At 40.0% G+C, this 25,138-nt stretch overlaps 1 protein-coding gene across 1 annotated transcript; it reads left to right on the top strand.

Annotated features, from left to right (window-relative positions):
- The first annotated feature begins 6,982 nt into the window (after positions 1-6,982).
- Positions 6,983-12,533, top strand: LOC149115861 (uncharacterized). The gene is made up of 2 exons (XM_089285270.1): positions 6,983-7,604; positions 9,407-12,533. The coding sequence occupies exons 1-2, from the start codon at positions 7,242-7,244 to the stop codon at positions 10,211-10,213; spliced, it is 1,170 nt and encodes a 389-aa protein (XP_089141396.1). The 5' UTR covers positions 6,983-7,241; the 3' UTR covers positions 10,214-12,533.
- Positions 12,534-25,138: the final 12,605 nt, after the last annotated feature.

The raw sequence follows: 25,138 nt of genomic DNA, 5'->3' as shown, positions 1-25,138 counted from the left end.
TGGAGGTTGTCGCTTACGAGAGGTGGGTTCGACTGTATATACCAAAAATGCGTTTTAAGCTTCTGAGAATACAGTGGAACCTCCGGTTGCAACCACCTCTCGTAAGCGACTGCGAAAACTTTCAGAGTTAAAAGTTTGACATTATGGTTTGTTTTTAACCTCCCGTAAGCGACCACTTGACAGATAATAACTAGGAAATTTGGAGGTCTTCAAGCAACTCGTACCCAGGCTCTCAATGTTATCGGCCAAAAGTTTACATCTTAGTGAGTGACTCATTTGCATATTCTGCCCCATCACAATAGTCGTTCCTACGCTTCGTGTATCCACTACTAAAAAAGGGTCCACTTGCAAAAATGGGTCACTTTTGTAAAAATGGGTCACACTTGCAAAAATGGGTCACTTTGGTAAAAATGGGTCACACTTAAAAAAAATGGGTCACAATTAGAAAATGGGGCATACTTGGGAAAAGGGGTCACACTTAGAACAACGGGTCACACTTGGAAATAGGGGTCACACTTAGAACAACGTGTCACACTTAGAACAACGGGTAACACTTGGAAAAATGGGTCACACTTGGAAAAATGCGTCAAACTTAGAAAAATGGGTTACATTTCGAAAAATTTGTCACACTTGGAAAAACGAGTCACTTGGAAAAAGGGTTACATTTGGAAAAGAAGAGTTGAACTTCAAAAAATGGGTCACACCTGGAAAAGTGGGTCACACGTGGAAAAATGGGTCGCACTTGGAAAATGGGTAATTCTTGAAGAAATGGGTCACACTTGGAAAAAGGGGTCACACTTGGAATAACAGGTAACACTTAGGAAAATGGGTCACACTTGGAAAAATGCGTCACACGTTGAAAAATGGGTCACATTTCGAAACATTGGTCAGACTTGGAAAAAAGGGCCACACTTGAAAAAATGGGTCACACTAAGAAAAATGGGTCAAACTTGGGAGAAAAAGCTAAACTTGGAAAAATGGGTTACACTTGGAAAAATGGATCACCCTTGGAAAATTGAGTCACTCTTGGAAGAAAGGGTCGCCGTTTTTAAAATAGGTCAATCTTATTAAAATGGGACGCTTTTGAGAAAAAGGGCCAAACTTGGAAAAATGAGACACACTTGGAAAAAAACGGTCAAACTTGGAAAAATGGGTCAACTTGGAAAAATGGCTTTCACATGGGAAAAAGGGTTACACTTGGAAAAATGGGTCACATTTAAAAAAATGAGTCACATTTCGATAAAAATCACACACTTGAAAAGGTAGGTTATATTTCGAAAAGTGGGTCAAAACTTGTCAAACGGGTCACACTTGGAAAAAAAAGTGACACAATTGAAGAAAAAGGTTACATTTGGAAAAATGGGCTACGCTTGGAAAAATGGGTCACACGTGAAAAAAGTGGTCAAATTTGAAAAAATGGGTCAATCACATAAAATGGGTCACACTTGGAAAACTGGGTCACACTTGTAAAACGGTGTCGCAGTGTAAAAATTAGTCAACCTTAATTGCGAAAAAGGGTCTCATATGGAAAAATGCGTTACACTTGGAAAAAAAGGGTGACACTGAAAAATGGGTCAAACTTGGAAAAATGGGTCACATTTCCATAAAAGGGGCACAAACTTGGAAAAGTTGGTCACACTTGGAAAAATGGGTCACATTTCAAAAACTAGGTCAAGCTTAGAAAAGTGGATCAAGCTTGTAAAAACTTGTAACACTTGAAACAAAGGTGAGAACCAGTTGAAAAACTAGGTCACACTTGAGAAAATCGGTCACTTTTGGAAAAATGGGTCATACTTGGAAAAAATGGATCACACTTGGAAAAATGGGTCACACTTAGAAAATCGGGTCAAACTTGGAAAAAAGAGTCATAGTTGGAAAGGGCCACACTCTGAACAATGGGTCACACTTGAAAAGATGGGTCACAGTCGGAAAAATCGGTCAAACTTGGAAGAAAGAGTCGCACTTGTAAAAATGGGTCGATACTTTTGAAAATGGGACATACTTGGAATCGGAAAAAGGTCACACTTGGATAAATGGGTCACTAAAAAGGAAAAAAAAGGGTCGAAAAAGGGTTAAATTTGGAAAAATGGGTTACACTTGTAAAAATGGGTCACAGCTGGAAAAATGGGTCATATTTCGAAGTACCGGGTCAAACTTAGAAAAGTTGGTCAAACTTGTAAAAACAAGTTACTGTGATAATATAGTTTTTGGCCTGGGAAAGCACTTCTGTAAAAACTGAGGAACGTCTCTGGCTGCTGGGATCAGTACCGGATATGTTACAGGGAATTATCCTCAGAGACGTCAACAGCACTCAGAACTTATACTGGGGAATAACCTTAAATTCGATAGAAATTCGAAGTCTGAATCGGCTGCCGCATTTCTGCCTCGCGTTCGACTGGTCTTGTCGCATTGTGCGACACCGATTTAAACGTCGAATTTCTGCCGTGTCGAATCTGATTCATACATTATGTTAATGTATTGAGCATGCGTAAATTTTGTCCCGCCAAAGAGAAAGAAGAAACTTGGCCATTCTCGTCCCATGCAACCTGAAAATATTGCAAAACGATTTGCTGCATTGTCAACCTTCTCCTTCTCGTTCCATTGGCGGACAATTTTTCCCAAACTTAAGTCCTTCGTCCCTCAGTGTCTCCGTCCGCCATATTGAATACTCTACGTTTAAAACATTTTCTGCTGACCGACATACCCGACAGTATTAATTCTGAATGAAATTCGACACAAGTGCGACGTATGAATCGACAGGCGCATTTATGCCGCACTTAATTGAATTGAATTCGACACGGCAAAAGTGCGACGTATGAACCGGGCCTAATTTAAATTTAGTTGTTACTTCTATTCCAAAATGGTTTACACTTGGAAAAATGGGTCACACTTGGAAAAAATGGTCAGACTTGAAAAATTGGTCACACGTGAGAAAAGGGTGTCAAGCTTGGAGAAATGGATCACTCTTGGAGGAAAGTGGTTCACACTTGGAAAAATGGGTCACACTTTGCGAAATGGGTTACACTACTAAAAAAGGGTCACACTTGGGAAGATGGGTCACACTTTTAAAAAAGGGAAGAGACTTTGGAAAAAGCGTCACACTTCGGAAAGAGGGTCATACTTAGAAATAGGAGGTAACACTTGGAAAAATCGGTCCTACTTTCAAAAATGGGTCATACTTGGAAAAAAGCTGCTCACTCTTACAAAAATGGGTTACATTTGAAAAAATGGGTCACACTGGAAGAAAAACGGGGTCACACTTGGAAAAGAGGGGGTTGCACTTGCATTAAAGGGTCGCACTTGAAAAAATTGCTCACACTTGGTAAAAATGGGTCACACTTGGAAAAATGGGGTCTCACGTGGAAAAAAGGGTCAAGCTTTAAAAAAAGGTCACACTTGTAAAAATGGGTCACACTTGTAAAAATGGGTCACGCTTGGAGAAAGGTCACACTTGGAAAAATGGGTCACACTCGGAAAAAAGGGTCACACTTGGAAAAATGGGTCACACTTGGAAAAGTGGGTGGCATTCGGAAAAGTGGGTCACACTTAGAAAAAAGTGTCAAACTTGGAAAAATAGGTCACACTTGGAAAAATGGCTGACCCTTTGAAAAATGGGCCACACTTGGAAAGATGGGTCACACGTTTTGAAAAATGGGTCACACTTGGAAAAATGGATCACACTTGGAAGAAACAGGGTGACACTTTGAAAATGGGTCACACTTTGAGAATTGGGTCACTCTTGGAAAAATGCGTCACACTTGGAATAAAGAATCACACTTAGGAAAAGGGGTGTTCCTTGAAGACAAATATTTATGTTAGCCTATGTTAATTGCTTATCTTAAAAACAGCAGTAAAAGCTAATCATGGATATGGAAAATGCCTCTTCCCCGTGGTTATGTATCCATAATTAATGCATGTATATTTTGACTTTGTAGTTTGAGGATCCTGTTCATAATATATTTTGAAACTGGTGTTCACATGGACCTTGGCACAATATTCAAGAAAAATTCATGACATGATTAATTTATATTAGGTTTGAGGAGTCGGGTTTTATTGCACTTACAAGAAAAACTAAGTTTTAGTCATTTCGATAAGAAAAACTATCCACTTTGCCAGTGACTGGTCACTCGGGCGATGTACAGTCGGCTCCCGATATCTCGAACCTTCAAGGAAAATGGGAAAAGGCTCGAGTTATTTTGAGTTCAAGTTATCAGGGGTTGAGAACAAAGGACCGAAAATAAGGAAAAAACGGTCCTTACCATATTTCTACTTTTCATACAGTGGTATTACTACTATTCATACAGTGTTCATTTTAAAGAAATTCAATTATAGACGTAACGTGAAACAGAACGAAGCAAAGCTACAGGAGATCGGAAGTCCATTTACTGCGAACTTTGCAAGTTTCAAAAGGAACAACGTCGGGCTACTGCTAAAGAGTTCATGGACTTCATGCGATTAGTACTTTCAATGTTTTGCCGGGACTACAGTACTGACTGTTTTGAGCTGTCACATGTTGACCAACGTTGTTCGAGTGAATGAAGGTTAAATGATATAGAAAAAAAACCGGAAGGGAACGAAAATTAACTCTGTCAAGTTAGCAGAAAGTTCCAGTTACATAGTTATCGCAGGAGTAAAATTGCAGTAAATGTATGACGGAAACCCCTGGGGAAATCAATTTTGGTTCGAATTAGAACGAGGTTCGAATAAGTGAGGGTTCGAGTTATCACAAAGTTGTCAAGAGTCGACTGTACCGTGTTTCGTTTGAGACTAAATGATTATGTTAGCTGTATCGAAATTTACAACGAGCAAGCAGCCGTTGAATACAGAGAGCGCTCTCCGATCCGTGTTTGTTAGATACCAGAGGTATTTTCAAAGATGCCACGCATAATTTTGAAAGAAAGTTAACTACTTCGATTTTCGGTTTTAACCAAATTTCAATGGGATACGAAAATCTGGTGATTTGAAGTGGGACTGAACCGTAGCAGTGTTTTCCCCGCTTTGTTAGGCGTTAATTTATAAACGGAAACATTTCGGGCAAAAAAACAACACGGTTCAGTTGAAAGCGAAAAACCCGACTGTTTTCCCGTTTTGACAGTGAAAAAACTATCGCGAGTACCATTGCTTTATATATAAGTCTGAGTGTTGGGGATTGGCGCTATAAATGTTTCCAGAAAACTGAGAAGTTTTTAAATTACCTTGATTTTGTTTTGGGAGTGATTCCGTTGATAGCTAGATGCCGCCTTTAAGACGTTTCTTGTCAAGAGGCATCAAATTATTTTTACCCTGCGGTTAAGTTGGCTTGGATTAAAACTAGACCCCCTCCTGACTTTTCGCTATTCACTAGCGCAAAGTCAGTAGGGGCAGCTATTTCAGAACCTCATGAATGTCGTCGTGTAATCCAACGTGGATGCGGGGCAATTTCGGGCAAAAACTACAAAATTGTCCGAAATAGGCCATTCCCGAGTTGCCTTCTGCCTCTCTGTCAAAACGACTGTAAGTGCGAAAGCATTCATATGAAAATGAGTTTCGCCTACAGGTTCATTTTCATGCAGATCAAAGTAAGAATGGTGTCGCACGTAGACTCCTGCTGAAGCAGAGGCACAACGGAACTTGGAAATAGCCTATTAGCGGTCGGAATTTTGCATCGCGAACTGCTAAGATGGATTGCTTAAGAACTAAATTCGGCGAATTGCTTTTTAAATTCATTGCACAAAATAGCTAAACAGCTCTTTTGGTTAAGTTGAACTTCTTTCAACCCCTAGGTTTGAAGGACAATTTCAGTCAAATTCCTCACAAAAGGAAGGTGAGAAACGTAAATAAACGCTTACCTTTGGCGCGAGCGTTTACGAAGAATGAAGTTTTTGTAATATGGGTTAGCTTTTCCAGTCATGCTTTTATTTTGGCTTGCTGGCGTTCGTAAAAAGTATATTTTTACGGACGAGCTTTGCTCTTTTCGGGGTGAAATACGTAAGCCCGTTTCGACAAGAAAATATAAAAATCCAAACAACCTGAAAGTTACAGTTTTGAAACAAGTTCGTAAATACCTTCTTCCTGACAAAGTTTGAGAAAAGCAAATTATTCTATCCTGCATAGGTATAGGTGACCGTTAGAGCAAGGTGCTCTTAATAACAACACAACGAAAATATAGTGACTGTGGCCCAGTTAAAATACTTGACGTACTTTCTAATTAATACTAATGCCGCCCTTTGAAAAGGAAGCTAGTATTTGTCATTAATATTCAATCTCTCCGACAATTTAACTTATTTTCAGTTTGTTAAAAGGCCCAGAATTAATTATTGATAACTACCCGAATAAAGATATAACAGATATAGAACGTACTTGGATGTCGCCCAGACAAAATGCTCTTTATTTATTAAAACAAGCTGTTAAAACTGATTTTCCAAGAGAATCATGATCTTTTGCATTTTGACGGACGAACTTCTCGAAGCTGATGCAAATTGGCACGGAAGAGTCAACTCAAAACAGTAGCGGTTTCCTTATTCCTCGATCTTGCTATTTATTTATTTTACTACTGCTTGGCCCACACCGAGGGGGACATGTGAGTTTGCGGTGTTGCGGGGTTGACTGCTTTTCTAATGTGGTGATGCAGTGAATAAAATCCCACCTTGCGTCGTTGCGGTGATCTTAAAACCTACGGTGTGTGATGTGTTTCGAATTTCTTGTTTGCCCTTTCTCAGACCTAAATTTAGCATGTAAACGAGCTGTTTTCGATCATTACAGACATCAGCAGTATTGACCCGTATTCAATGACAAGCGTTGTCATGTTTTTATTGCGTGGAAATTGTTGAGGAATAAAGTGTTATGTCAAGTATAAACGCTAAAATCATGGGCCTAAATAAATTGTTGCGGTGACGGTGTTTCGTCGACTTTTCTTGCTGTGATGTTCGTTATTTATTTATTTATTTTTTTGGCGGTGTTGCAGAGATCATTGTGATCATCCAGTGACTGTCAAAGTGCATTTGACAGGTATAATAGCTCACCCCTGCAGGCAAGGCAATAAGGTTTTCCTCGCAAATAAAACAAATTTAGGTCAGAAAGCCTCGGAGTCATATTAGAAATATGGCCTATTAGATCAGGTTCTTTTGTCACGTGATCACGAGTTAGATCCAATCAGCCTAATCCAACAAACTAAAAGTCTGGTCGCGGGGACAACCCAGGCATCTAAAGGCAATAAATACTGATATTTGCTAGTCTAATAAACCTTGGCAAAAAAACGTAAAATGGATTTTCGTGGCGTTTTATCGTTATTATTCCTAACGGTGCTCGTCATTCACACCGCACAAAGCCACTGCACAAATGGCATGTGTGAGAAAATCTCTTTTAGTCTCGCCTCTGACACGACGAAAAAGAATTTTGCTCTTGTCGGGAATGTTTTGGAGACTTTAAGCTCCATTTGGGACTGGAAGGAATGTTTCAAGAGATGTTTACAGAATTGCCAATGCCTCTCGTTCAACTTCAACGAGGTCAACACAACAGAAAACTGTGAGCTGAACGATGCCAACACTAAAGTGGAACCAGAAGCACTGAAAGAAAAGGAAGGAGTCATCTATTGCGAACCTGTCAGGAGTTATTTTGACCACAAAGTAAGAAAGCGTTTTTATATTCAAAGTGTTTGAGACTAAGCATGTTAGAATGACATAAATAAATACATGCATTAGGATCTTAATTTTTTGGTCCTGTTTTCGAAATAGTACTGAAAATTTGTTAGAGCTGTTGAAAATGTGAGAGCAGAATGCGAATACAAAAGTAATAAAAATGTTTTTTTTTTTTTTCCTGCCTTCAAACTGTCATCCCGACCGCTCTTCACGAAACACCGGCTACAAGTTGGACTGAAATAGAAATTTTAAATTAAGACGTTTTGAAAGATTGGCAGCTCATGTACAAAACTCAAGTTTTTTCCCACGAACCACTAAAACATTAAGGTAAGAGATGCCAATATTTGATTGACATTTTGCTTGAGCTCCAGCTGCAAACTCAAGTCGACATTTATTTCTGATGGATTATTAAAATATGCAAGGCTAATACAGAGAGCCCGAGAGTAAAAATGTTCCCGAATCGTTCCTAAAACTAGCTGTTGGCCAAGGTTAATAATTTTGTGTCTTGTTTTGGTCATCGCCTCTTGTAATAAGTAACAATATTGTCGTGCGAGGTAGTTTCTTGAATAATTTTTGTTTTCTCTTAATTTGGTTATTTACTTTATTTGCATTGCTTATGAAAGGAAACACATTTCTCGACATAACTTAAAAACATCACGTCACCTACGATAAAAATTGTTGATCTTACTTGAGCGCAAAGTTGAAGTATTTTTTCTTCAACAAAGGTCAGTAAACTGGATCCCAATTTATTTATGAACTTCCAGAGTGTGACGTCAGTTTGTGTGTTCAGGTTTGTTTACGCCATTCGATTTTCGGTCGCTAAGGGACTCGCTAACAAAAAAAAATTATCGTTTTATCGTTTTTATAGTTTTCGTTGATGCCACATGACCTATTGACCACGACCTATTGGCCGCGCGACTCGAATTCCATTTTTGAGGGTAAAATAGCTCAGATGTGCGCACTTGTAAAATCGACAGTTTTTATCGTGGGCTTCTCACATTTAGGAACTGAGCATTTGAAACTGTGCACTTTTAAATTCTGTCGGAAAAGTTTGGCTTCATAGGCACTTTAAGTAGTTTCAACCAGGTTTTGTAAGATTAGTGTCATTAATTGCAGTAATTTAGTTTTCAGTTGTAAGCCTGATTTTTTGCTCAATGTCAGTTTTGTTTTTTTTGTTACGCATTAAGAAAATCTCGTTCTTGGAGTTGAATATATTACTCTGGGAAAGAGAGAGAGATGGAGAGAGAGAATGTTGGAGCTTGGGGATAAATGTACATTTCTCGTCCCATCACCATAACTCAGTGTATGTTTTATGTCATCGATCTCGACGATTTTTCCATACAAACCTTCCACTCGAATGGCTTGTACTGCCTGAGGGCGCTCGTGAAATGACCTCCTTAGCCCAGGTCAGAATTGACTCCCGCAAAGTAGCAAATCAGTTTGAGTAAATAACTCAAACTAACGAGTAGTGTGTATGCTGCTAAAATAAGCTGTAATAAAAGTAACTATAGTATGAACGACTAGGAGTATTTCAACTTCCCCTTGATGGGATGCTAGTTCATTGCAGGGTTGCCCCCCAGCATTAAGTTAGCCGGTATCGATTTATACACCTGGGTAGAGAGAGGCACTCAGAGAGTAAAGTGTCTTGCCCAAAAACACTGTGAACACAATGTCCCCGCTCAGGGCTCTAACCAGGAACGCTCGATTCGGAGACGAGGGCACTAAGCGTGAGGCTCCCGTGCTTCCCACGAGCGGCAAAAATAACAAATAATTACTGTCTTCTTTTCTAGGCCGGTGTTGCTCAACAGACCTGCTCTGGTTCAACCTGCCATAACAAGTGCTGTATATCTGCCCCCTGTCAAAACGGTGGCACGTGCAGTGAAATATGCGATGTCAACGAAAGAAGATACCTATGCTCCTGTCCTCCGGGATTCACGGGGCACAAGTGTCAAATCCCACCACGGCGATCATGCAAAGACATCCTGATGATCGACAAAGTCAATGTTAGTGGCGTGTACAACATTTCAGACCAACACAACAAATCATTCCCAGTCTACTGCAGCTTTGGTCCCGAGCCTGGTACCGCATGGACTCTGATCCAGTCTCACTCACTGAACAACAACGATGATTTCAAAAGCAAAGCGTTCTACCTACACGACATGCCGAGAAACCAAAATGTCCCTGAGTGGAACAACTACCGCCTGTCGATGTCCCGTATGGAGTCTATCCAAGATGTTTCAACTCACTGGCGGGCCACTTGCAATTTTCCCACGGATGGCGTTGACTATCGGGATTACATACGCGTGTCATTGAAAAACCTGAATCTGCTTCAAGAACCGACTGAGAGTGAGTTCTGTCTTCTGACCGAGTTTGTCAATGTCCGTGGACACGCATGCTTCAACTGCACCGTCTTGATTGGTTACAGCTCGGTGCTTTCTCTCCATATAGACAGCTACTATGGTCCCGCTAAGGGTTGTGATTTCGATGGAGGAATACGTGACGAGGATAACTTCGGCCAGTACTCCACGCAAAACCCGGCTTTTCGCTGTACCTCCTCGCCGAGTTCCACAACTCAGTACTGGCTCGGGAGCTTTTAGTTGCGTGTAAGCAAAGTCACGATCAAAGGCAAAGTAGATGGATAGTAGAGGCCTAAAGTGTCCTGTTTTAGTATGTGATAGTTGCGTAACCGAGCGAACTAGACGAAGTAGTGTAAGATGTTTGAGTGTCTCAAAGAAAAAGGTTAAGACATAACCTGCAGGTGAACGTTGTTTTCAGTTTGTTGGACAAACAAACAAAATAACGTGGTTAGTCATTTTAAATTTGCTCACAAAACGACTTAACTTTTACGAAACTTTTTTACAAGATAAGTACTGTTTAATACGCATTTCATTTCATTTCGTTAAAGGTTTTTGCTGTCAAATCCGTGTTAAAAAAAAAAAAAAAACCGGTGAGTTATTTAGAGCTTCCTACATTTGACATGAACATTTATCTGACTACTTTGAAAACTGAATTTTTCCAATGAGTTCACCAAAGATGTCCCTAATGTTCTCTCACTTGGGGGTCCAGAAACAAGAGACAATGCGAGGGACGCCCGTCCCGTCCCGCTCTACTAATCTCCTGCACCTAGCTTTCAAAACTGTGTGGTAAGTTGTGATTGATTATAGCTCGAACATCTGATTCATCGAGACCAAATGCCACAGTCGCCACCACGATACGTAGCTGACCAATCATGAAACGCTTCTGACTGACTGACTGACTCACAGACTGACTGACTGACTGACTGACTGACTGACTGACTAACTGACTAACTGGCGGACTGACTGACTGACTGACTGACTCACTGACTCACTGGCTGCTGACTGATTGACTAATCGATTGTCTATTTTCTAATAAGTGATTAATTTCCCAACATAAGCACAATGTAGATATATTATTAATCAGCGGAATTAACTCCTAACTTGTACATACCTTCTGTAATCTTCTATATAGGGGATTATTACACGACGGCGCAAAGATTTGAATTTCATTTTCCAGTGGTAAACGAAAAATGTTTACAAAGGAGCACAGCAAGTGAGTAAAACATCGTTTTTAGCGCGAGAAAAAAAAAATTCATGTCTTCAAGCCACCGTGTAATTTCCTTCTGTTAAATAAACACACTGACTTTTTGCATAAACAACCGTGAAAATGCAAGAAATGACGTCATCAACATCCTCACTATTGAGGATATGGAAAATACGCCACTCGGGTCCCGGATGTGGTTTTGCATGAATTTTTTGAGTGGAGCAAAACACTCATGTCTATATAACAAAAATAAATAGAACGCGTATCCACTGACATTCATTTTAGAAACAACTTTTGTCTAGCTTTGTATATATCGTAATCACCTCCAGCAGTTTCTTGCGGAGACAAAGAAAACGTCTGCGTTTCTTTCTCACCCCAAGACTCAAGAGCGGTTATTTATGTCTCGGTGATGGCACGTTGAGAGTTAACGCAAAACTCGATTTACTTATTATCATGATTGATTTTTAATCAACAAGGCTCAGTTGTTAAAAGGGCGGGTCACGCTATCTACCCGACAAACCACTATCTAGCGGATAAGTGTGTTGACAAAACAAACTACGTTGTCTACTAGATAGCAGTTTATTCGGTGGATAGCGTTATCCACCCTTTCAACATTTTGGCCAGAAGTGTTTTAAATTGATCTATAAACGTTTTTATACAACTCGCTATATGATTCTGAAAAGAGAATTTCTGTTAAGGTTTTTGGAAGGCGTTTTTTTTTTCAATTTTTAACTAAGATAGGTTTATTTAAAAACTCGTTGAGAAACAAACATTTGCTTTCAATTCACATGCTTATCAATATTTTTTAAATTATCGTTTGACTCTTTCAGGTTGAAGTGAAAAATACTGCTTTAAAATCGTCAAGAAATGATGAGAATCGCTTTTTTCTAACCAGGTGCAAGAATAATCAAGCCTAGCGGTTAGCAATGACTGACATTTTCCGCTTCAATCTCGGGCACAAGATTTTGAGAATAAACAAAAGCAAAGGAAAAAAACTTTAAGTTAGTAAAGTTGCTAAATTTCCCTTGTACTTTAATTTACGTTCTTCTGCCCTGGTTTGTTTGCAGCTTTCATAAAGATTCTTTAATTGTGAAGTTTAAATCATTCCAACTTGACTTGATGGCCAAGGGTGATTTTTGACTTGATATTAGAAAAGATTTCGTTCACCATGTTACAGATTTAAGCACTATTCCTTCAGTGCTAGCTAATGTAAATGGTTTTGAGTGGCATTTTAGACGAAATTATGGATTTTTGACTTACAAAATCAGAGAATGTTTTAAACTTCGCGTTTGTAATGTGAACTTGCATAGTTAGCGTAACACACTCTTCAGATCATTAAAGCGAGTTGAAATGTAACCAGTTTCCGCCATCTTTCTTTATCCTTATTACATTGGTCCCAGAGCTCACTCGGGCGCAATTTGATGTTTCCCTGGGTACATAGCACTGAAGGGATGAAGTTTTCCAAAAGGCAAACGAAATGTATCTACACAGGGACGTATTCATTCTGGGAAATCCTGATTTTTCGAATCTTGAAGGGACGCGAAAAGGGGTACAGGTTTTATCATAATCTTTTGAAATTGGGTAGTTCGAGAAATCGGGGGAAAAATTACAGTGTTCGACAGTTTCAGTTATCAGGATGTTCAAACAATCGAGGGTTTGAGAACTTGTGATTCTACTGTATATCACTTCCCACTTCACTTCCCGTGTTCCTTTTAAAAGTATTCGTTCAGTGGAAACATTATCGAACAGGCCATCAGTGGCCAAGACAATTAAATCTCCCAGCTCCACACTGAAGGATGTACTTTCTGCTTCATCCAAACTGCAATAAAAAACATTACACTATTTTAATGCTGATGTTTTCCTGAATGACAAAACCGTGAATTATTCACAATTATTTGCAAAACACTGGTAAGAATCTTAATTTCGGTATCACAATAATGCTAGTTCAAAATGTTATTAAAACTGGCATTGGAAAGCAAAGAGGACTGTCTGGGTTAACATGTAATTCTCTGACAGTCGTGATACCTAGAGAATTTATCAGACTACACATAGCAGCTTATTCACGGTGCAGCAGAGTTCTTTCAATGTGGCAGTGTAGCAGGCAAAAGAGCTTTCTGAGTCTCTGTTACTCTAAGATGTTCTACTTCTCAGGTGCGTCAGCCAATCACATCTCTTCTTTCGGTCGAAAAACATGCAGTAAGAAAATCGTTCGCCCAGCTTAAATTAGTCATTCAAATTGTACATGTGAAGATCTGTGAATGGACGAAACCGTGGCAAATTAATGCTTTGAACTATAAAACACCAAGAACTTTATGTTTCTTTTGACGGTAGAACCAAGGCTAAAGCTGAACCTCTGTGTCTAGAATCACAAGAAGAACTATTAGTGGAGAAAGAAACGGTCAGTAAGATATTATTTTAGTCTCTGTTCTGAGAGTCTGATTCTGAGAGAGTCGAATTCAGCGTTGAATTGAACAATTTCAGTCATAATTACATATGTTTTTGGCAATGTATACAAATTAGTTTTCTTTATTTCAATTCAGAGGAGGCGATTGAAGGAATAACTCAAAGCCACGACATACAAAACGCAATATCTTCCCAACAAGCCTTGCGAATTGTTCATGGCAGCGAGATGCGAAAACGTTGCTGGATGCATGTATCTGTCTCGTGTAGATTACCACTGACTAAGCTCAATGCAGTGTCATCTGTAATAAAGTTAAATAGGAAACTTTGTTTTATATAAACAATAGCCTACATTTAGCACGAAACTTCTCGGATATTTGACCGCGGACATTATCTGTTCCGAGAGGCAAAGAGTTTTTCGAGAGTGTAGCTCGAGGAAAACTGTGAACGGATGAAAAAGGATGAAAACGTCATCTAACAAAAGGTTTAATGAGCAGAACAATGGTTATTGTACCCTTAATTACAGAGGATCTATACAAGGAAAATCTCATATTTATTACGTTCTTGTTCGTTTTAGATATTGGCATGCTGAACAGATTGCGATAGCCACGAAAGTCGAAGGCAAAATAGAAATCTGTGTTTTACTAGGCTTCGTCCCTGGCGTCGCCGTCGTCATTCCATAAGGTTCCTATTGTAGCCAACGGAGATCTAAAAAAAAAAAACAATCATTTTCAAGTAAATTAAGCCCCCGTAGAATAGACAATTACGAAATGAATGACCTCTGTCTTGGAAATGAGAATTTGGAATTTTTGCTCTCTACAGTATGTAGAAACAATCCGTTTATTGGTGAAATGAATATGTCTTTAAGGGTTTTTTCTGATGCAAATCTTTTCAACTGCTTTCAGCCTTCAGCTCATCCCTGCCAGTTCTTTATTTTATTTATATAAAGGGACAGTGTCCCTGTCGATCAGAAGCGACAGTTTTTGTTTAATTCCCATTTTTCCATTTTATATTACCAAATGCATGCCACCAAACTACAAAAAATGGAACAAGTATTAGCTTTTGAAAAGTGAACTGATCAACATGACACGAGCGTGGGACAAAGAAAAACACGCGCGAACACCGAAAGGGCGCTCTATCCACTGAACTACGAGAACTCATGGAGAGCAAGGTCATTTAACTGAGTTCATATGTGAAGGCTTTTTTATTGGAACTTATTGGTGCTTGTGCTTTGAATGGGAATTAGAATGCGTGATAAATGCATTGGTATTAAGTAAGAGATTATCAAGGTAAGAGAGTGAATCCCCCATATAGGTCCTCTAACTTAGGTAAACCCTCTAAACCTCTAACTGGCTCGTACCAGTTTTCAGGTTTTTGACTGTTCATAACTTTGTAAGAATAGTAGAAAAAGGCAGACCAGGGCCACTGTAATATTTTTGTAGGTTCTGATTATATAATTTATACTTGACCTAAAACAGCTGTTATTTTGTCGTCAGCAGTTACCATGGCAACATTCCAAAAGGATTTTCCAGACCTGATTTTTCGCTTATGTCACTAATAACTTAAAAACTTAACTCAGTGACCCCGATTTTCTTTTTAATCAATAGCTTTTAGCATCTGAAAATGAAAATGGACAACAATTTTAAAATGATTTTACGGAACCGATTTCTTTTCTTTTTCTTTTTTTTTTTTTTATAAACATTTTTTGTTCACTAATGCATACAATACTAACATTACTGACACTACTAAGACTTCTTACAATACTAACATTACCTATTTGGAAAAACGACAATTTGCACAAAGTGCAAATTTCCGTCCGTCGAATTTTTTTATCTGTTTTCTGACGTTTTACTCAATAATGATATTATATTAAACAATAAAAAGAAGGGGTCACCGGGCTTGTTTTCATGTAAAAGCCTTCGCGAGTTCCGTTATTCCCACGCACGTAGACACGCATTCAAAAATCCAGCCTTTATAAGATCAGCAGTTGCTCATGAGCTGTTTTGACTACCGCTGACTGCTTCCGCTGCCGCTTAAGTTTGCATAATTAAACTCCCAAAAACCGAATAAACGGCGAAATAATGAACCGCTAAACGAGCACAAAACAAACGAAAGGCCGGCCGAACAAAAAGACCGCCGAGAGTGCAGAAAACATCTCTGCTATGAAACGAAAGCAAAATATATAAAATGGCGTTCCCGCCAAGGTAGTTTCGAGAAAGTTTTTACTTTGGCGCCAAAAATGGGTCGCCCGCGTCCGGCAATTTACTCGTACCTCGTCCAGTGTCACCAGGTAGGAAAACCCTTGTTTGATTTTGAACAAAATATGAATGTTCCTCGTCAAATTATACCCAGAAATCTCGAGTTAAGTATTAGAAAAGGCCAAAGCAACTTTAGCATTGTCTTTATTTTTCTTAGCTTCCAAGAAAAAGACTACGATCGTGTCGTTTCGGTAGGACACATTGCTTTTGACTGCCGCTTGTATTGCGGGCGCAGTCGCCCTATGCAAGGATGTGTTTAAAGACCCACCTTTTCCGCGTGCCAAAACTCCGCAATCTAAGACGGACAGGTGGCCCTGGGTACGAGGATATTTTTCAACCTATCAAAAAGCCTCGCACAGATACTGCCAACATGTCACTTTCGAGGAATGAATATTTCCGTAGCCCCAAGCCTGTTTGTCCTCTTTGTAGGTGCCCACAGCAACCACGAGTTCAGAATCAGTGACGTCACTAAACCGTTTGAGGTGGACGCATTCTGGTCACCAGATCGCCGCGGGCCATGACGATGGTCATGTGTTTACTACTACTACTAATTCCTAGTTCTCCTCTGGGAGAATAGGGCCATTGACTTGTTTCCTCCATTCTACTCTGTTTCTCGCCACAGTGACAGCTTCCGTCCAGGTGGCAAAACCCATCTTCTGTCTTTCTCCCTCCACAGTTCTCCTCCATGTCTCTTTAGGTCGCCCTCTGCTCCTCTTTCCCTCTGTTGCCCAGGTTAAAGCAATGCGCGGATTCTGATGGTGGTCCATGCGCAGTACATGCCCTATCCAGCGACACCTTCGCCTCCTTATCTGTTCACTGATGGTGCAAGTCCTAGCCCGTCTCCTAACCTCTTCATTTGACACCCTCATTGGCCAGTATATTCTAAGTATCCTCCGTAGACATTTGCGTAGAAATGTGTCTAGTTTTGCCTCATCCCTCTTGGTCATTCTCCAGGTTTCACACCCGTAGAGAAGCATTGCTATGACGTTGGACTTGAAGATTCCTATCTTGGTGTTTTTGTTTAATTGCCTACTCCTCCAGATCTTAGCCAGCTTGTTGAATGCTCCCCTAGCTTTACCTAGGCGGCTCTTGATGTCGCCCTCAGCCCCTCCGTGCTTGGTTATTCTTGTTCCTAGGTAGTCAAAGCTGTCCACATCCTCTACCTGCTGTCCATCAACTACGACTGCATTGTTGTTGTTTGCATTTATCCTCATGAGTTTGGTTTTCGTGATGCTAATTTTCAAGCCCGTTCCCTTCCCGTTCTTATTCAGGTGGTCGACCTTCTTCTGAATCTGTGTGTATGTGCTTGAGATGAGAGCCAGGTCGTCTGCGAAGTCTAAGTCCTCTAGCATAGTTGTCATCTTCCACCTAATGCCTGTCCCTGCATGGGCAACTGTTCTCCTTATCACCCAGTCTATCACCAAGAGGAACAAAAACCCAGACATATTGCATCCCTGCTTGACACCCGACTTCACCTCGAACCATTCTGTCCTTCCGTCACCATCAACCACTGCACTTGTGCAGTTAGTGTACATCACCTGCACCATTCTCACGATCTTAGGTGGTATTCCGTAGCACCTCATGATCTTCCAGAGAGTACTTCCGTGTATGCTATCAAAAGCCACGAAGCACAGGTAAAGGCTAGAGTTCCATTCAACTACCTGCTCAACAATGTTCCTGAGCACAAAGATCTGCTCTGTTGTGCTCCTTCCCTCTCTAAATCCAGCTTGTTCCTTTCTCAATTCTGCATCTGTCCCGGCAGCAATCCTCATGATCAGAATTCTACCCATCACCTTGGCTATAGTAGACATGAGGGTGATACCTCTCCAGTTTCCGCAGGTCGTTAGATCCCCTTTCTTGGGAAGTTTGGCGATGAGACCTCTGCACCAGTCCTCTGGAACTCTTTCCTCTTCCCATATGGTCATGTGTTTATTTAACAATTATTCCATGAGCGCGCGTTGGATATGAGATGGTAAATAGCTAACGAGGCCCGTAAGGCCGAGTTGGCTATAACCAATCTCATATCCAACAAGCGCGAATGGAATAATTGTTTTATTAAATTCGGTGCGTTTGGATACTTGGAAATTATAGCTTAATTTTATTGGGTTTTAATTTTACAAAGCGACCGGACATCGATGTGGCGAAAACAACAACAAGTGGGAAATCACATGACATGCGCGCCGTTTGTAAAATTAGTTGAATGAAAAATTTGAAAGCGAAGCAAGCGAATTTGCTGAATGAATTTACAATCAAGTAGAATTCAAGGAACGTATATCAAATTAAGGAGATGTAAACTTGTTCAGAAAGTTTGAAAAGCGTTCAAGTTCGAGTCATGGAGAAGAGCCGAATAATTGTGTACTCGCACATTGCCGTTGAAATAACGCTGCGGAAAACTTTGATCGCCATGTGACACAGACGTTGTGCCAAAATTATGCTCGACAAGACCTCTTTCGGAGTTCCCTTGCTTTGAAAGCCATGGCATTTCGAGCTGTATGTGTGGAGCTCATTGTTGGCCAGACTCAGAGTCAGAGACAGAAACTATCTTAGCGTCAGATTCATCTTCAGAATCTCCGAGGCCACCCTGATGGTTTTTCGTGGCTGCTAAAGAACCGGGCTTAATTCGGTTCAGCTCAAAACACTCAACTCCTTGAGGTGTTTTTCGCAAGGACAGCAATGATGCCTGTTTTCCTGAGGCCTTTTACAAATGCTCTAATAATTTATTTGCCTGGTCAGAGATAATGGAAAACGGTTTGTTGTGCGGCGGCGTACGAAGGAAATGATCAATGGCGGCTCTCCTTATGGATTTAATCGATAAACTTTTGCAATACGTGCCATCTTTCTTCCTCGTAGACGTGTAAAAACACTTCAAACAAACATTCAGTTCTTCTTTTGACATTGCTTATATCGGTTTCGGAAATTTGGTGCCACCAGGACTAGCAAGCCATTCTGTTAAGGTAAACATTGTTTTTGTTACATAATCTTCATGAGTGCGTAAAATCTCGACTGTCATATTTTAATTTTGCAACTTTTCGAGGAAACTTAACGTATGCGTACCGTTAAATAATCTAATCTCGAAATTTGCGGCTTTTTTGTTGTTACTGGGACGGCATTGTCCATAATTTCCTGTATTTCTTCTGTAGATAGCTCACCGAATCTGGTTTTTTTCGTCCATGTTTTTCTCGACGAAACTTGGCTTCCCGCGAAAACGTTTATGCCGAGCGACATTTACCGCATTCATTTCCATATAAGGTCAAACGCAGGTATAATGGCTGGTAAATGAGATCCAGTGAACCAATAAGAAAGCTAGAATTGCATTATTCGAGGTTGAGAATTTAATAATTATTATTATTTATTACGTCGGCGAGGTAAGTACAACCTTAGAAGGAAGTAAAAATTAGTGATAAATTCAATTATTTAAAGGAGCTCAGTTACGGTATTTTGAGTTATTTTGGCCACATACAAAATTACCTTTTAATGGTAGGAAACCTGAAAATAACAGTTAATAAGACAGAAAAACACCAAAGAGGTAATGATAAACCATAAAGGAACAAGGATGGCTAAGGATGGAGAAGATTGACACGGATTACAAACGACGAATTTGAAAAATTGAGGCTAAACTTTTCAATATGAGCAAACCGTGACGTAACGCCTTTAGGGTCATGCCTATCTTTTTTCTGTCTCTTTCTTTCCAGCAACTAGCTGTCCCAAGAGCTGATGAATGGTCCAGATTCCAAAACACCATTCAAGAAATTCAAGCGAATGCCTCCTCTAACATTGGCGAAATCGGTTCTCCAAAAATGTCGCCGTCCAAGTTGCCATTTAGTTAACTACACAGCAGTTATAATATTGTGAAAATGTTACTGTAATATAACAAAGCTGAGCCTCTAGAGCTCTCTTTCAAGGGAAACATGTATTCGTTACAACCAGGGTATTCAAGTGACGGTCGGGGGATGTAGTCGTTTTGATTGTCAACTGAAGGACTCCTTGAGAATGTTTAGCTTCGTTTGCCGCCTTGCTTCTCCAAAACGGTACATTATTAACAACAACAGCAACTTTATCATGACTCACGTATTTACAATTTTATAGAAATATATACACATTAAGTTAAAAAACTTGGCAATAGCAACAGCGCGAACCCGCAGGTAGCCAAGGCTAATCTAGGCGGGCCACGTACATATTTATATTAGACCACTAATACATAAATAAGATTGTTATGCAACTATTTATAGAAGGATTTACGAAACCGTTTAATACAAGTACCTTTACATATTTTGATTGACACTAGGAGCTATGATTTAGTAGAGATAAACTAAACTATGGGTTGAAATTATTATCTTGTTGTTGCTTTTTGTTCGCGGCTTCGCCGGTCAAAACCCAGATCAATTATTGTAAGTTAATGTAGACAAGAGGCGTACAGTTCAAAAGTGAAGGAATAACCTAGTTTATGCGTCTGTAATTGGCTAAGCAGATTGAAAATCCATCAAACAGATATCAAAACGTTTTACGCATGATTGTTAGTTCGTTTATTATACGACTGATAAAATTACTTCATTGTTTGGCTGTGAGTAAGCTAATTTATCGTTAACTTTCGTTTGCACTGCAGTGCAAATTAATGCGCCCTTGTTCGTAATGGTATAAAAGGTCGAGCAATTGTAAAAGGATTTACGCGCAGTACTCGAGATATTTGAGAATTCTTTCATATTTACACTCGCCTGCAATATTTTTGGAGAGAATTCTCAAATATCAAGTGCTCCTAGCCTAAATCCTTAATTGGACTCGCATACGCACGATCACCTATACTACTTAGCAATCAAGGTTGGAAAACTAAGATTGAAATGTCAAGAGTTGTTCGTGCGGTTGATCCTTTTTAAATTGTCTGAGAATCCAAGAAAACGAACAGAAAGATGTCAAAATAGTGGCAAAAGCGATCCGGCGCGTGGCGCTTTGGGAGAAAAAAAACCGTAAAATAATAATAATTGGCCTGTTTACCCGCATTGTTTTTGGTACGTGAACTACTTTTAGAACAAATAAATCAATCGGAGAGCAGGAGAGGTTTCGAACTATAGACGAAGGAAAGATGTTGGATGGGTGGTTTAGACTAGACTCTATTTACGACACTCTCTCGACTCTTGTCTTCGTTCCACCCCGGGAGAGGAGCTCGAGCTTCTCTCACCAGCAGCAGCTGGTAATGGAGCCTATGTCTAGCTAAAACAATTTCTTTTTTACATCAGGACTGATATAGCAACGTGAAGTTCGCTTCTGAATATTTATTGCTCTTGCCTGTTTCAGTCCTGCTCGACAGCAGGCATCCTTAAACTTTCCTTTGTGTATAAATAGTGACACAGTGATAATTAAAATGTAGCTGGTGTCGCATTCCGGGTTTTCTCTCACCCAGGCACGGAGGTGAGGTGGCAATTTGTCGTGGTACTATCGTTAGTCTAAACTAGCTTAAATTGAGCTGACTCCTTGTTCCAACATAAGCTTGGATGGCCTATGCACATGACAGGAAATGCAAGTTTTAAAATTCCCGAAGTAGAATAAGTAGTGGAGCCTGCACTGACCTACCGTACGTTACTCTGGAACCCGGATCTTCAACAGCGTCAAACGGTGTGAGGTAGGGGTACGAGAGTACGTTTGAGTGTACTGCGAAGAAATAATGACCCATCGAAACGTTATTGTTGACGCGGCGCAATAATTTAACAGCCCAGATTTTTGATTTCATGTTATACTCTAAGGACCGATTTTTTTCCTCACAATGTTCATTTCGACTTCATATCGGACATACAGTCGAACTTCCCGCAAGCGCTTACGGGAGGTGGTCGCTTACGAGAGCAAAGACCATATTTGGTTAAAATTTTGCCTCATTAACATATGGTGACTGTAGAGACTTACCCCATGTTTTAACTGTTTTGTTCATGCCAAAAGTTAATCTCGAGAAAAAAATCCTGTACTTCCCATTGAGAAATTCCCGTCTCCTGTACTACCCAGGACTGCGATATGGCCACAACACCTTATTATCCAATTTACGTTCTCTTAGTATCTGTCGCGTGGTCGCTTGTAGGAGGGCAAAGACAAAAGAAAATTTCAAACTTTTAGCCCTAAAAGTGGTCGCGGTCACTGACGAGAGGTGGTCGCTTACAAGAGGTTCCAAATATATTGATTTGACTTGAAAACTTTTGGTATTTTGGAAAACTGGTCGCTTTGGAGGTTATCGCTTACGAGAGGTGGGTTCGACTGTATATACCAAAAATGCGTTTTAAGCTTCTGAGAATACAGTGGAACCTCCGGTTGCAACCACCTCTCGTAAGCGACTGCGAAAACGTTCAGAGCTAAAAGTTTGACATTGTGTTTTGTTTTTAACCTTCCGTAAGCGATCACTTGACAGATAATAACTAGGGAATTTGGAGGTCTTCGAGCAACTCGTACCCAGGCTCTCAATGTTACCGGCCAAAAGTTTATATCTTAGTGAGTGACTCATTTGCATATTCTGCCCCATCACAATAGTCGTTTCTACACTTCGTGTATCCACGACTAAAAAAAGGTCACACTTGCAAAAATGGGTCACTTTTGTAAAAATGGGTCACACTTGAAAAAAAAAAAGGGTCACACTGAGAAAAATGGGTCACACTTGGGAAAAGGGGTCACCCTTAGAACAACGGGTCACACTTGGATAAAGGGGTCACACTTGGAACAACGGGTAACACTTGGAAAAATGGGTCACACTTGGAAAAATGCGTGAAACTTAGAAAAATGGGTCACATTTCGAAAAATTGGTCACATTTGGAAAAAGGAGTCACACTTGGAAAAAAGGGTCACATTTGGAAAAGAAGAGTTGAACTTCAAAAAATGGGTCACACTTGGAAAAGTGGGTCACACGTGGAAAAATGGGTAATTCTTGAAAAAAATGGGTCACACTTGGAACAACGGGTAACACTTGGAAAAATGGGTCACACTTGGAAAAATGCGTCAAACTTGGAAAAATGGGTCACATTTCGAAAAATTGGTCACACTCGGAGAAAAGGTCACACTTGGAAAAATGGGTGGCATTCGGAAAAGTGGGTCACACTTGGAAAAAAGAGTCAAACTTGGAAAAATAGGTCACACTTGGAAAAATGACTGACCCTTTGAAAAATGGGCCACACTTGAAAAGATGGGTCAAACGTTTTGAAAAATGGGTCACACTTGGAAAAATGGATCACACTTGGAAGAAAGACGGTGACACTTGGAAAATGGGTCACACTTTGAGAATTGGGTCACTCTTGGAGAAATACGTCACACTTGGAAAAAAGGATCACACTTGGGAAAATGGGTGTTCCTTGGAGACAAATATTTATGTTAGCTTATGTTAATTGCTTATCTTAAAACAAGCAGTAAAAGATAATCATGGATATGGAAAATGCCTCTTCCACTTTTCCACTTATGTATTCATGACTAAGCATGTATATTTTGACTTTGTAGTTTGAGGATCCTGTTAACAATATATTTTGAAACTGGTGTTGAAATGGACCTTGGCACAATATTCAAGAAAAATTTATGACATAATTTATATTAGGTTTGAGGAGTCGGGGTTTCTTTAAAACAATTTTCACAAGAAAAACTACGTTTTAGTCATTTCGATGAGAAAAACTATTGACTTTGTCAGTGACTGGTCACTCGGGCGATGTACAGTCGGCTCCCGATATCTCGAACCTCCAAGGAAAATGGGAAAAGGTTCGAGTTATTTGGAGTCAAGTTACAGGGGTTGAGAACAAAGGACCGAAAATAAGGAAAAAACGGTCTTTACCATATTTCTACTTTTCATACAGTGGTATTACTACTATTCATACGGTGTTTATTTTAAAGAAATTTAATTATAGACGTAACGTGAAACAGAACGAAGCAAAGCTACAGGAGATCGGAAGTCCATTTACGGCGAACTTTGCAGGTTTCAAAAGGAACAACGTCGGGCTACTGCTAAAGAGTTCATGGACTTCATGCGATTAGTACTTTCAATGTTTTGGCGGGACTACAATACTGACTGTTTTGAGCTGTCACATGTTGACCAACATTGTTCGAGTGAATGAAGGTTAAATGATATAGAAAAAAAACTGGAAGGGAACGAAAATTAACTCTGTCAAGTTAGCAGAAGGTTCCAGTTACATAGTTATCGCAGGGGTAAAATTGCAGTAAATGTATGACGGAAACCCCTGGGGAAATCAATTTTGGTTCGAATTAGAACGAGGTTCGAATAAGTGAGGGTTCGAGTTATCACAAAGTTATCAAGAGTCGACTGTACCGTGTTTCGTTTGAGACTAAATGATTATGTTAGCTGTATCGAAATTTACAACGAGCAAGCAGCCGTTGAATACAGAGAGCGCTTTCCGATCCGTGTTTGTTAGATACCAGAGGTATTTTCAAAGATGCCACGCATAATTTTGAAAGAAAGTTAACTACTTCGATTTTCGGTTTTAACCAAATTTCAATGGGATACGAAAATCTGGTGATTTGAAGTGGGACTGAACCGTAGCAGTGTTTTCCCCGCTTTGTTAGGCGTTAATTTATAAACGGAAACATTTCGGGCAAAAAAACAACACGGCTCAGTTGAAAGCGAAAAACCCGACTGTTTTCCCGTTTTGACAGTGAAAAAACTATCGCGAGTACCATTGCTTTATATATAAGTCTGAGTGTTGGGGATTGGCGCTATAAATGTTTCCAGAAAACTGAGAAGTTTTTAAATTACCTTGATTTTGTTTTGGGAGTGATTCCGTTGATAGCTAGATGCCGCCTTTAAGACGTTTCTTGTCAAGAGGCATCAAATTATTTTTACCCTGCGGTTAAGTTGGCTTGGATTAAAACTAGACCCCCTCCTGACTTTTCGCTATTCACTAGCGCAAAGTCAGTAGGGGCAGCTATTTCAGAACCTCATGAATGTCGTCGTGTAATCCAACGTGGATGCGGGGCAATTTCGGGCAAAAACTACAAAATTGTCCGAAATAGGCCATTCCCGAGTTGCCTTCTGCCTCTCTGTCAAAACGACTGTAAGTGCGAAAGCATTCATATGAAAATGAGTTTCGCCTACAGGTTCATTTTCATGCAGATCAAAGTAAGAATGGTGTCGCACGTAGACTCCTGCTGAAACAGAGGCACAAGGGAACTTGGAAATAGCCTATTAGCGGTCGGAATTTTGCATCGCGAACTGCTAAGATGGATTGCTTAAGAACTAAATTCGGCGAATTGCTTTTTCATTGCACAAAATAGCACAAAATAGCTAAACAGCTCTTTTTGTTAAGTTGAACTTCTTTCAACCCCTACGTTTGAAGGACA

This window comes from Orbicella faveolata, unplaced genomic scaffold, assembly GCF_042242905.1.
Source record: "Orbicella faveolata isolate gen_17 unplaced genomic scaffold, um_ofav_v1 contig_13, whole genome shotgun sequence".
In the NCBI taxonomy this organism is placed as follows: Eukaryota; Metazoa; Cnidaria; class Anthozoa; order Scleractinia; family Merulinidae; genus Orbicella; species Orbicella faveolata.
This window is presented reverse-complemented; position numbering and strand designations above follow the sequence as displayed.

What these genes read in the sequence shown, in the direction of transcription:
- LOC149115861 (XM_089285270.1), top strand. Translation starts at nt 7,242, where the DNA reads ATGGATTTTCGTGGCGTTTTATCGTTATTATTCCTAACGGTGCTCGTC. An exon ending in GGAGTTATTTTGACCACAAA is followed by an intron (nt 7,605 to 9,406) that starts GTAAGAAAGCGT and finishes CTTCTTTTCTAG; the next exon opens with GCCGGTGTTGCTCAACAGAC.